Source organism: Microcaecilia unicolor, chromosome 13 (genome assembly GCF_901765095.1).
Source record: "Microcaecilia unicolor chromosome 13, aMicUni1.1, whole genome shotgun sequence".
Classification (NCBI taxonomy): Eukaryota; Metazoa; Chordata; class Amphibia; order Gymnophiona; family Siphonopidae; genus Microcaecilia; species Microcaecilia unicolor.
The window spans coordinates 72730356-72744580 of NC_044043.1; the positions used below are offsets into that span (position 1 = coordinate 72730356).

Sequence of the window (14225 nt, forward strand, 5' to 3'; positions counted from 1 at the left end):
ACCGGTCCTGCATGTCTTTCAAAGTGGCCCCTCCCTCTCCTGGGAGAGTGATCTCTTTCGTCATAGCCGTGACCAATGTGTCCACTTTAGGCATCCCCAAAGGGGCCAAGTGCTCCTCACTCAGAGGGTAAAGCTGACCCATAGCCCTGGCCACTTTCAAAGGTCCAGTGGGGTCAGACCACTGAGCAGAAATAAGCTCTTGGATGGAGTCAAGCATAGGAAAGGCCTGAGTAGGCTTCTTAGTGCTCGCCATCCTGAGATTAACAGAGGCGGCACCGCCTTCAACAGAGTCATCAATTAAGAGGGCCTGCAAGGCATCAGCAATGAGAGCTGGCAGCTCATCGCAGTGGAAAATCCGAACCGCATTGGGATCATCCAAATCCAGTGGCAAACAGGCACCCTCCTCTGGATCATCCGTCCCTGAGGGCCTGCCAGATCCCTCAGACTCTCCACAGCCTGACGGGGGGAGGATATGCGCCACTTTCAGACGGGGAATCTACCCGTCTATATTTATTGTGTTTCCAATGCTCGGGGGAGGAAATAACCTCTAGAGCCATCCCCAGGGCATCAACACCCGGAGGGAAGCCAGGATGCAACAAAGTGTCAGACACCTGCAGCAGAGCTCTTTTCAGCATGAAAGCATTATGCAGTAAAGCACAAATTCAGGGGAGAAAAACTCACCCTGACCCTCCGCCCCCGAATTAGGAGAAATGGATGTAGGAGCTCCTCTGGCAGCCTCTAAACGAGGCGTCCCCCTGCCCTCCGCAACCGCATGGGTCGAGGCATGCGACGCTTCCAAAATGGCGCCCGCTGCCAGCTCCATCAAGCGAGAAAAAACATCGCTCGCCATGCTCATACTAACGTGAGAACGTTTTACACAGCCCCGCTGCTGATCTGCGTTTACCACAATGGGAGCAGCGCTTAACTTCTTCAGCAGCCATCGTCCGACAGGACGGGAATATAGCAATAAAATGGCGGCTTCGCACCAAAACTTACCCTGATCGGAACGGCATCCGCAGGACCTCCCCGGAGGAGCTGGGCACCATTCTCACCTCAGAAGACCAAGTCAACGAGCTCCGATCAAGCTGCACAGAACCAGAATCACTGGAAAAAGCCTCAGACCAGCCACGCAGTAACAGCGCGCTCTTTTTTTTTTTTTTAACGCTGTGAGGAAAGTTGGAGGCAGGCAGCAAGAGAGGGGGGAATGGGTAAGGCAGGGAAAGGGCGAACCTATATGCCTTTAAAGTGGGCAACACCAGCCACAACACCCCTGCTCAACTGGCAAAGCACAGGAGCCACCCCAGGCAGTCTGAAATCCAGGAGCTGATCAAGCTATGTCCACACCTGCTGGGAGATAGAAAAATACTGAAGGCAGTTGGGGCTAGCCGTCCAAGAGGCACTACGGCTTTTCAGTGTTCTCTATCTCCACCTGCTGGTAGGCGGATACAACCCATCAGTTAATGAATTCATCTGCTGCTGATGACAAGGAATAGTGAGTTTCTCAAAGCCAGTTGATAATATCTTAATAGAAATGTGGACTGGACTACCTCGTTCAACAGTTGACACCCAGAAAACCTGGAAACACCTCCAGCTCCCCACAACACCCCACAGCAACATCTTAAACCAAGACATCTTACAAAAACCTAACCAATGTTAAACGTCTACATTTAAATCAACTTACATAGGTTTCCTTCAAAACAGTCTACACATCAGTCTTGTGCCAGTCACTGCGCAAAGGTGTGTACTGAGTGGCAGTGTGCTGCTAGGCGCCCAGGTGAAATAGGTGCAGCAGATGACATCATGAGAGGGGCGGCGCAAGCTCTCACACCCAGATGCAATAAGTTTCTGAATTTCTCTAGGTAACAGTCAGACTGTGACAAAACTGATAAACTAACCCTCCATTGCCCCATGTAACCCGCATTGAGCCTGCTATGAGTGGGAAAGCGCGGGGTACAAATGAACAAAAAAAACAAACAAAACAAACAAAAAAAACGTATTTCATCTCGAGAAACACTGTTGACAAGACCATGGTATATCTCAGTATTGACTCAATTTGGTATGAGTTTATTCAACTATTTCTCTCTCTGGAATGTAAAAGCCTTATCCGCAGGGTACAAATGTAACAAAATAAAAATAAAATAAAGAGTATGTGGCACCCTCTATGCTAACTTCTTGTGTGTGATGTCTACTGCATGGTGTAGACTATAATCTTTATAACGATGAGCATACATAATACGTTCACTCAGTCAAAAAGAACCCATGACTTCCTGCACTTATCTCTCTATATAAAATGTACCTCCAACGTTCTAATGAAGCCTCACTTTCCCAACGTTCTAAAGTGAGGCGGCAGAGATCGCTTTTCCTCCATGACTGTCTGCCCCGCCCTCGCATCACAACGTGATGACGTCGAGGGTGGAGCAATGACAATCAACGAATCACATCGCTCACCCGCTGATTCCAAGGGAAGGGGAGGAGTAGGGAAACACGTACTCCTCCCCCTGCCCGAGAATCAGCTGTCAGTGCGCCGACAATTCCAAAATGGCGCCCGAAATGAGCGTCGAAACACGGGAAACCGCTTCAGATGCTGCCGGCAGACGAACAGAGCCCGCTTCCTCTAGGCAGCCTGCGCTACAACTCCCTACCACGCTGCGTCTCTTCCCACAGCTTTAGCCGCTTTGGAGCCCATAACCGCAGTCAGCCAGACAGCTACTCTTATGATTTGGAAGTTGAGTCAGATGACAGTGGAACTGGGCCATACAGTTGGCAAAAACCTGCCCACATCAGTGAGAAACATTAATATAGACTAAAAGCATGGCTGGCAGGGAGACAATTTTTTTTTCCTTCAGTCCACGTTTAGGCTATTCCTCTAGTTTATAGTCGCATGCTTGATCAGCGTTTCCAAAACATTTATCCAATATGATCCCACTTAACACTTAATTTGTGTGATCCCAGATAACGAAAAATATAGCAGATACCCACTCCTTCTGTTCCCTGATCCACTTCCTACTAATCCACTTATCCAAAAGCACAAAGGCAGCAGCAGCAGTGTGCAAAGGGCCATATGTGGCAGTGCGCACTCACAAGATTCCAATACTCTGCAGGGGATTCCAGTCTAACAGGAAGTCCACACAAAAGGACAGGGCAGAACCTGAGAACATTCACTACCTGCCACTACTTGGGCATGTGTTATAAAGGTTCTGAGGGAAGAAAGCGGCCCTGATTTGCTTTCATGCAACAGAAGCATTTAACTGAAGCCTACAGAAAGAGACCTGCTTCTTTTCTGAAAATCATCAGGGGTGGATTAACGTGGAACACACAAATTAGATTATCTTTTTTATTTTTCCAGAAAAACTCATTAAAACCTTCCCTCCACCCCCCCCCCCCCCCCCCCACCCACTTTCAATGCATTCTGCTTTATTTTGCTCATCTAGTGCCAAGGCGGCTAATCACTCACATCAGTCACTAGTTAGCTACTGTAACAGAAAATGAAAACCTCTCCTTTAGTCTCAATTTTCATTTATTTTCTCAAGAGTTAAGTGAACTAAATTCACCAGGTTAAGTGAACAAAGCTCACCAGGTCAAAACACTGGACAGATTACTGCTTGGGAGAGTCGAAAACAAAACAGCCATACCCTCTCACTCTAGCAACAAGGATCCTAATTCACAATACCATCTCTAGTCATAGCCACCATAAAAGCACAGGCACAGTTCTGCCATCACTGAGTGCTTGTGTCACACAAGTGACAAATCTCTTTACAAGATGACATTCTAAAATGGCTGAGGACATACCGTATTTTTCGGACTATAAGACGCACTTTTTTCCCCCCAAATTTGGGAGGAAAATGGGGGGTGTGTCATAGTCCGAAGGTAGAGATTTCCCTCCCTCCCTCCCTCCGAGTTCGGGATCGCCCTCCCCCCGGCCCTGTCACCACTTCTCCCTACTCACGTCACGCGATCTTCCCTGGTGGTCTAGTGACGTCGGGGCAGGAAAGAGCCCCCTCTTTCCTGCCCAGCGCGCTGCTCTCCGTCCTCCTGTATGCAGCCTGACGGTCTCGGCGAGATTCAAAATGGCCACCGAGACTTCAATTCTCGGCGGCCATTTTGAATCTCGCCGAGACCGTCAGGCAGCATACAGGAGGACGGAGAGCAGGGCGCTGGGCAGGAAAGAGGGGGCTCTTTCCTGCCCCGACGTCACTAGACCACCAGGGAAGATTGCGTGACGTGAGTAGGGAGAAGTGGTGACAGGGCCGGGGGGAGGGGGATCCCGAACTCGGAGGGAGGGATTCGGACAAGACGCACCGGAGCACCTAGGTTTTAGAGGAGGGAAAAAGGAAAAAAAATTTTTTCCTATTTCCCTCCTCTAAAACCTAGGTGCGTCTTATGGTCCGGTGCGTCTTATAGTCCGAAAAATACGGTAACTTCACTTAATTGACGATCAAGCATTGATCCTCCAGTGTCTTGTCTCTACTGCCTCAGCAAAAGATATGGCTATTACCTGTACACTGTCCAGGTAAGACAAAGGATCCCTTGATATCCTGGGAGGAAGGAGTTGTTGCTGGAACTCAAACTGGCTGAGCCAGCTAGTGGTACTATATTCTGCTTGGTACAGACTAGAAGAGATGCCACTAAGTATGAATATAGCAATGGGAATTTTTTTTTTTTTTTTGGGGGGGGGGGGGGGGGGGGGGAGACTGGGGTTGAGGTTTTGTTTTTAAGGGAGGGGGGGCTAAAGGCATGGCCATACCATAGCTATGCATCTGTTATTCCAAAATGTGTAAAACACAAGAAAATATATATTCTCAGGAGAAAAAATAAAAAAGTAAAGAAACAGGTACATTGATACTTTAAAAGACTACCTTGTAGAATAACAAATGCACTAAAGTAGTAGTTTAGAAATATAGAAAGCTCAATCCCCCACCCCCAGCCTTCTGAATAACTTAATACAACCTTTAAAAGCTATTTGTGCCAACCGAATGCACATTAATTCTATATATTGTGGATAATTAACTATGTCCAATTATTACAAAGGCACCAATATGCTTTTTGACAAAGGAATGGGGAAGTGGAACCAAGCAAAACATTTTGAACTCTTACCTGGGCCAGAGTGGCATCTGCGCATGCTTTCCTAGCATCCTATCAAGAAAAAAAAAAAAAAAAAGAAACATAAGCTACTGCACATTTTACTTGCAGTCCAAGAAAATTCAGGTGTATTTTTGACACAGGTATATACAAATCTAGAAATACTAACTACTTTCATAGCATTTTTATACTTGATACAAAACTTTAAAAACAGAACCTGAAGCCTTCGATCTTGTTTACATTCTAAGAGAAGGCACACCCTTTTTTAGGCAATATGATTGAAAAGGGGGGGGGTGGGGGGAGATCAGTTTTTAAAAGGTTTGTCTTTGCAGGAAGAAAAGGGCAGTGTACTTTCACTATATTTAGCTACATCATTACTTTTTTTTATGGTCAACATTTCCCAGTACTAAGAGTGTATATTACACAACATAACAGAGTCCTCTGAATGGACATACAACAAAAAAAAAGTCAGGAAGTCTACTTCTTGCTGGAGACAAGCTTTTAAATTGTTTAGAGAAATTTAAAATTAATGGTAAGATAGAAGACAGCACATTCATTTCCTAAGCTCACTATGTATAAATACTTGGAAACTTGGGCCCAGCAGGGAGTGAAACAAGTTGAAGATTTGATTACAGAGGAAGGGAAGTGCAAATCATTGGCAGACCCTTGTATGGAAGGTCTTTTAACTCAGGCTGAATGGTTTCACTATTTACAGGTGGCACACTATTACTCCTACTGGAATTCTACCCTCCTCCAAAATTAAAATTCGGCACAAAAAACTTCAAAATGCTGCACACAAATTGCAAATTCTGCAAGTTTATTAGTCATAATTTAACCAATATTACAGCCCCCTTCCCTTTATAGATACCATCCATATTCTTCCCAGTCCCCTCCCTCCAACCACACATAGCATCCACCTTTACAGCCCCCTTCCCTCTCTCCACCCACACACTTTTTTTTACAGCCACACTTTTTTTTGACAGCCCCCTATAGCAACCACCTTTCTTTTTACAGCCCCTCCCCCCACAGCAGCCACTTCCTCCCTGCACCCACACACCATCCATATTTTTTTTCTGCCACCCCTGCACTCACCCTTCAGGGAGGAGCAGGAGGAGCTGCATGGGAGTACGTCTTCAGGGCTGGAAAACCCCTCACTGTAGTACTGCTCTTCCCATCCTAATACTGTCCAGTAGATAGAGTAGTGTGTTATGGTCCCACCATGTCAAATGCACAGGACAGGTCAAAAACTAATACCAGCATTTTCCTACCTGCACTGATTCCAACATCCTTCACAAAGATACGAGTAGTTTGCGTGCTGTAGTGATTGGTGTAGGATGTCGTGGCAGGATAGATATTCCATCAATTTTTGGGAACTACTCCCTCTGTGATCTTAACTAGTAATGGGATGGATGCCACCAGTCTGTAATTTGTTATATCATATTTCATAGCCATGATTTTCTTTATGATTGGTGTATGATGTTTCCTTTGTTTCTGGGGAAGTGGCCTTCTGATAGTAGAAATGTGAGATGTTCTGTTAATTCTATAAACCAATTTGGTGCGTCTCTCATTACTAGATTTGGATGCTCATCTAACATGCAGTGGGATTTGCATATTTTCATAGAAGAGTTGGTTGTTGGTTTAGTCTAGTCATCACTCACTATCTGCTCACTTAGGTACCTGGTTGTGCTCTAAGTCAGATAATTCTCGATACGACCTGATCCAATATATACTTCATAGAATCTCGCCTTCACTTCTTTTATGATCCTTTTATAATCCCTCACTACTTTGAGCTTTATTTTCAGCTACGTTGTCTCTGCTCCATCATCTCTAACTTCCTACACATCCTTTTGGCTGCTGCTATCTCCTTGTTAAACCAGGAGGGTGGTTGTCTTTTAGGTTTCATTCTAATATTCACTGGGGCTATGTTGTCGAGGATAAGCTATTTGCTACTAAGGGATTTTGTCTGTATATCCAACAACTTTTCAATTCCATCACTGTTTCTGTCTCTACCACCTCCTCTGAGGCAGTTTTCCATGAAGGAAAATTTCTTGATGTGACGCTGCAAAGAGGTAGACTCAGAACAGGTCCCCTAGTTCTACAGCTTCCTTTCAGAGTCATTTTCTGAGCATTAATATCCTTCAAGTATTTAAATATTTTATAGCATCTCTTTCAGGTCCCTCCTCTCTTTTGGGGTACACATATTTAGGTCCTCATGTGTCTTCTGGTACAGACACTGCACAATTTATTTTCTTCTTTTCTGGACTGCTTCCAGACTCTATATTCTTATTGATATGGCCTCCAAAACTGAACATAATATTTTAAGTGAGACCTCAACCACCTGCATAGGGAAAGCACCACAGTTATGCATTTTTATACAGCCTAGCACCCTTTTGGCTTTGGTCACCACTTTCACATTGTTTTGCTACCGAAGATCATATAGCACTATAACCCCAAAGCCCCTCTCAAGTCAGCTCTTGATTTCTGCACTCCCACAAGCATTACTCTGCACATGCTCAGAAAAAAAAAAAAATTTTCTAGGCTTTGAGCACACTGTGCATGTCGGTGTTGGATGTCATCACCCCACATGCATGAGATTTAGCTTATCTATGGAGAATCCTCATTATAAGTAAGCAACTTTGCTTTACTGGCAAGTGCAATGGCAGCTCTGTTCCTCATCTCATAAAATATTTATAATACAGCAAGCTCCCCATTTTTTTAAATTGAAATTTATAACCATAATTCAAGGAAAAAACATCAATTGATCATAACCCTAATTCGGGGGGGGGGGGGGGGGGGGGAGAACCATCAATGGATATCACAAATGGGGGGGGAATAATCCCAGGTTAAAAACTATTCAAACTGAACTCCCCCCCCCCCAATATTTTCACTGTTCAGTCGACACCTCCCCCCCCCCCAAAAAAAAATATATATACTTTAACTGTAAAAACATATAGAACATTTAATCTGAACACATGCAGCAAAATTTAAAAAAAACAATCTGAGGCAGGCATAAAAGAAAATGATATATGCTAAGACCTTTCTGATGAAAAAGGTCAATGTTGCCAGTAAAGTATGTGCAGGTCCTATAAACTGCTTGGATGAACTTCAAGCCCAAGATACAAAACAGACCATGTGTAAACTGCCTCTTCACACAATACTATTTTAAATAAGCTCTGCCACTTGGAGAAACAAGGACCAGAAACCCACTCAAATTCAACTTAAGTCTGCTACAGTAAAGAATCTGTTTAAGTTAGTGTTGCCTTGCAGTCTCTACAAAACATACCAGTACTCTATATATGAACATTGTTTGTAATGGTCCGATTGCATACTTGTCTAAAGTTTAAAACTGCATAGTTAACTGACACAGGTCTCTACTGTACTCTTAGTGCTGGCTTTTCGGAGCAGTCAGCTTTCATAAACACCATAACCTAGACTTTCTTTATTATGCAACATCCTTGAACTACTAGACACCTGGTGGTTTCTTCAGCCTAATGGCAAAGATTTTACTCACCTTTCCAGAGCACATGAGTCCTAATCTAGAACAAATTATACAATATATTGATCTTTTCCTCTTTAGCCCCCTATTTGCTGAGATAGGTCAAATGCACGTCTCCGAGCATGTTTTGCTTTGGGAGGAGACAGAGGGAGATAAGTGAGAGACTGGGAGGAAAGGATGATGTTTCTCTAGGGACTCATTCTAACCCTAAATTTCACAAATACCTCCTAGAAAAGTAGAAGGCTTACGCACATTACAATAAAGATTATTGCAATAAGCCAATTCTATTTTGGGAAGCAGCTAAGGGACGATATGTTTCTCATAAGAAAAAAAAAAAATCTTGTGAAGCTGAATTTAAAAAAAAAAATGGGATGTCAGAAGAGACAAATTCATGGCTTAAACCCCAACGGAATTAATAGGGCTTCCCAGGCTACCCTTAATCAGTTGATACATGCTCGGGATAAAAAGTCTACAATGTACCATCGCTATCAGTTATTTAAACATACTAACAAATCTGGAACTTTGCTGGCTCATCTAATTACAAAAGACCGAGGCCCTCGTAGAGGTTTAGGGAGATTAGGATATTTAATAAAGAAGGCTGGTGGGTGTTAGCCTAGGGAGCTACAACAGCCAAAGTTGCCTAGTCATATTGAGTGTGAAACTGGAGGAAGATGGTTTGTTGACCTTTAATTCTCTATTCCATTGACGCCAGTCCTGGAGAAGAAGAAGAATTGGAATTTGGAGAGGGGAAGGGGGTTGAAGTGGGAATTTTATTAATATGAAAATGGTGATGGAATACAATATCTATGTACATGGATTACTTATGTTAATTATCTTGGTATTTTTGATAGTTTTCTTTGCTAAAGTTTCTAAGTTTGTACTGTGATCATCAATAAAAACTGACAGAGTAGATAGCCAGTACATTATGCCAAGATTAAGCTTGGGATAAAAGTTCTTTGAGGGGTCAAGATGGCTGCCCGACAGACACAGGGAGAGGTTCAGTTGTGGTGTTTCTATGTCTATGGTGAGTGGACAGAATGGAATAGAGGCCTGGTATTGTGGAGAAAAGAATTGGTAGATTTAGACCAACAAGTACTGGAACTTAAGAATACCAATACCATCTTAATTAAGGATGTTACTGCATTGTGTAAGAAAAGAGCAACTTGAGAACTTTACTATAAGTTTTAGTCTGAGGCTTTTACATTTTTCTAAGTGATATGGTTCTGCCTTTGGAAATACAGAGACAGTATTATAGGAAGATTATGGAAATGATTCCACCAGTCACTAAAGCCTTTTATATGCCAACTGGTTCTCCAGGAAAGAGTCAAGCCCGTCAAAGTTTGGAGATTATTTCTGCAGATAGTTTAAATGTTACAGCTTTAGTTGAAGACACTCAACTAGGGTCCTTATCTTGAGAAACATTGCACTTATGCTTTGGAGCCGAATAAGACTTGGATACAAAAGAAACTTTTCTTCAAGAATAGGACTGCTAGCTTTCTGGGTTCTATTATTTCAATATTTCCTGATTTCTTGTGCCTCTCAAGACAGAGGGAAAGTCTTTCTAGGTATGAGATACCTGGTTTGTTCAAGACGACAACCTTTTTGTTGTGTTTTCTCTGTGAATGTCTGATTAAGTAGTATGATAAAATATGCTTTTTGACCCAACTCAGCTGCAGCAGTTCTTGGACAACAGGCAGCCCCATAATATACTTGAATAAATGTGATGGAATGTACTATATCATAGAAGCAACTGCACAAAAACACTCTCATAAATCAGCCAGCATCTGTTACACAAGAATATAAAAAAAGGTTTTGTATAAAAATCTATTTCTTTTCACCCACTGATTCTTGGTCCCCACCCCCCCCCCCCATATTTTCTATTTGGGCTGCAAATTTATTTCTAGTTTAATTATTGTAGTCTTTGATAGTATGGATATGAATGTATTTCTTCTTACAAAATTATCTCGTTTGACTATATTTTGTAAATTCCATAAATATAAGGTTCCTTGCCTCCATCTGCCAACTAGGAGACACAGTCTGCACATTTGGTCTGGTCTGGAAGGGAAAATTAGGTTCTTACCTTGGTATTCTTCTTTCCTTTAGTCATAGGAGATGAATCCATTACAAATGGGTTGTGTCCACCTACCAGCAGGGGGAGATAGAGAACACTGAAAACCATAGTGCCTCTAGGACGGCTAGCTCCATCTGCCTCTTAGTATTTTGAAGCTTCCAAAGCAGTGTTAAACCGCAAAGTAGCATAACAATAACTTTCCTCACAGCGAACGAATGCCCCAGAACAGGAGCAATAACACAAAGAAGGGACAAACTCAACCTCCTGTAGTAGAACAGAAATCCTGAAGACTGTTTTCCAGCTTCTCCCAATGAGGGAACATGTCTGCAGGAAAAACTGAACACAAAACAGAGTCAATCAGGAAGGGATCATGGATTCATCTGCTGTGACTAAAGGAAAGAAAATTACCAAGGTAAGAACCTAATTTTCACTTCCTTGTCATCAGCAGCAGATGAATCCATTACGAATGGAATGTATCAAAGCAATCCCTAGATAGGGCGGGAACAAGCCACACCACGCGCAAGCGCTTGTGCTCCAAAAAGTGCGTCCCTCCTGGCAGCCACATCCAGCCTGTAATGATGGGCAAAAGAGAGCTTAGAAGGTAAAATTATGTATAATCATACCTGATAATTTTCTTTCCATTAATCATAGCTGATCAATCCATAGACTGGTGGGTTGTGTCCATCTACCAGCAGGTGGAGATAGAGAGCAAACTTTTGCCTCCCTATATGTGGTCATGTGCTGCCGGAAACTCCTCAGTATGTCGATATCAAAGCTCCATCCGCAGGACTCAGCACTTAGAGAATTACACCCACGAAGGGACACTCTGCCCAGCTCACCACCGCCGAAACGGGGGAGGGGAATTAACCCAGCTCATCCCCACACAAGTGGGGGAGGGGAATCCGTCCAGCTCATCCCCGCGGAGCGGGGGAGGGACACCACACCCGCCGATGCGGGGGGATCTGGCTTATCCTGCAACCGCAACCGCGGGAGGAGCTGACTGACCCTAACACCGCCGAAGCGGGAGGGGTACAAAGCTGCCCTACAGCCGCACGAAGCGGGAGGGAGTGCCGGCAGAATTTATGTCTCAATCCAGCCCCGTAAAACGGAGGGGAGAGGAATGCAGCAGCTCACTGTAACACAAAGTCGTCTCAACTCTTGAAGAATCCAAGTGAAAGAAGAACTTGAACACGAAGTCCTCCTGAAGTAACTGAAGGCTAAACTTGAACCTAAAATTCAACCAGAATATAAACAGTACAGATATCTGGGAGGGGCTATGGATTGATCAGCTATGATTAATGGAAAGAAAATTATCAGGTATGATTATACATAATTTTACCTTCCATATCATCAAGCTGATCAATCCATAGACTGGTGGGATGTACCGAAGCAGTACTCACCCAGGGCGGGACATAGAAATCCCTGACCTCAACACTGAAGCTCCAAACCGGGCCTCCGCCCGTGCAGCCACAGTCAAACGGTAATGCTTGGAGAATGTATGAGCCGAAGCCCACGTTGCCGCCTTGCATATCTCTTCCAAGGAGACGGATCCGGCCTCTGCCATCGAGGCCGCCTGAGCTCTCGTGGAGTGAGCCTTCAGCTGGATAGGCGGCACCTTCCCCGCGGCCACATAAGCCGCTGCAATGGCTTCCTGGACCCATCTTGCCACTGTAGGCTTAGCAGCCTGCAGACCCTTACGAGGACCTGCAAACAGGACAAACAGATGATCCGATTTCCGGAAATCATTGGTCACTTCCAAGTAACTGATGATGACTCGTCTCACATCCAGATATTCAAGAGCGGAGTACTCCTCTGGGTAGTCCTCCCTACGAAAGGAAGGGAGACAGAGCTGCTGATTCATATGGAAGCGAGAACCAATCTTGGGCAGGAAGGAAGGCACTGTGCGAATAGTCACTCCTGCCTCAGTGCACTGCAGAAAAGGCTCTCGACATGAGAGCGCCTGGAGCTCGGAAACTCTTCTGTCTGAAGTGATAGCCACCAAAAAGACTGCTTTCAACGTCAGGTCTTTCAGAGATGCCCTCGACAAGGGTTCCAAAGGCGGCTTCTGCAATGCTCTTAGCACCAGGTTGAGATTCCACGCAGGCACCACTGAGTGCAGAGGAGGGCGCAGGTGATTAACTCCCTTGAGAAAGCGCACCACATCTGGCTGCGAAGCCAGGGAAGCACCCTTCAGGCGGCCCCTGAAGCAAGCCAGAGCCGCTACCTGGACTTTAAGGGAACTGAGCGACAGGCCTTTCTCCAGACCTTCTTGCAGGAACGCCAACACTGAAGAAATTGGAGCAGTGAAGGGAGAAAGTGAGCCTGCTTCACACCATGCTGCAAAGATACGCCAAACCCTGGCGTAAGCAGTAGAAGTACAGCGCTTCCTCGCTCTCAGCATAGTGACGATGACCTTGTCTGAGAAGCCCTTCTTCCTCAGACGCTGCCGCTCAATAGCCAGGCCGTAAGACCAAAGGGAGAGGGATCCTCCATCACCACGGGACCCTGATGTAACAGGCCCTGCTCCACTGACAGCCGCAGAGGATCGTCGACTGAGAGCCTGAACAAGTCCGCATACCAGGGACGTCTGGGCCAATCCGGACCCACCAGGATTACCCTGCCGGGATGCTTTGCCACCCGGTCTAGCACCCTGCCCAACATGAGCCAGGGCGGGAACACATAGAGGAGCTCTTGTGTCGGCCACTGTTGGAGAAGAGCATCTACTCCCAGGGATCGAGGGTCCCGTCCTCTGCTGAAAAAGCGCGGCACTTGGCCATTGGCCGATGACGCCATCAGATCTAGGCTCGGCTGGCCCCAGCGCTTCGTGATGTCCAAGAACGCCTGAGCAGATAGTTGCCACTCTCCGGGCTCCAAGGTATGGCGACTGAGAAAGTCCGCCTTGACATTCATGACTCCGGCAATGTGGGCCGCTGAAAGCTGCTCCAGGTTCGCTTCCGCCCACTGGCAAAGACTCATAGCCTCCTTGGCTAGAGGGGCGCTCTGGTACCTCCCTGGCGGTTGATATAGGCCACAGCCGTGGCATTGTCCGACAGGACCCGTACAGGCTTCAACACGAGTACCGGGATGAACTCCAATAACACCAAGCGAATGGCTCTGAGTTCCAGGAGGTTGATAGACCACTTGCCTCTGCAGGAGACTAGAGCCCCTGCGCTGTCCTTCCCAAGCAGTGGGCTCCCCAGCCCATCAAAGAGGCGTCTGTCGTGACGACAATCCACTCCGGGGTCACCAGAGGCAATCCTGCAGACAACTTGTCTGTCTGCGTCCACCAGCTCAGCGCCTTGCGCACTGCTGGGTCCACGGGAAGGCGCACAGCATAATCCTCCGACATCGGAGTCCAGCGCAGCAGCAGAGATAGCTGTAGTGGTCTCATATGAGCCCTGGCCCAGGGCACTACTTCCATCGTGGCCGTCATAGAGCCCAACAGCTGCACGTAGTCCCAAGCCCGAATAGGAGAGGCTACTAGGAACTAGTCCACCTGAGCCTGAAGCTTGACAATCCGATTGTCTGGCAGGAACACTCTGCCCACTTGGGTGTCGAATCGAACTCCCAGATACACCA

General features: G+C 45.7%; 1 protein-coding gene across 1 annotated transcript in view; it reads right to left on the minus strand.

The window, feature by feature from the left end:
- Window positions 1-14225, minus strand: part of GNB1 (G protein subunit beta 1) — a 123512-nt gene that overhangs the window by 56502 nt on the left and 52785 nt on the right. The window contains exon 3 of the mRNA XM_030186294.1: window positions 5095-5133. Within this exon, the coding sequence (XP_030042154.1) occupies window positions 5095-5133 (39 nt within the window). The remainder of the gene's footprint in view (window positions 1-5094; window positions 5134-14225) is intronic.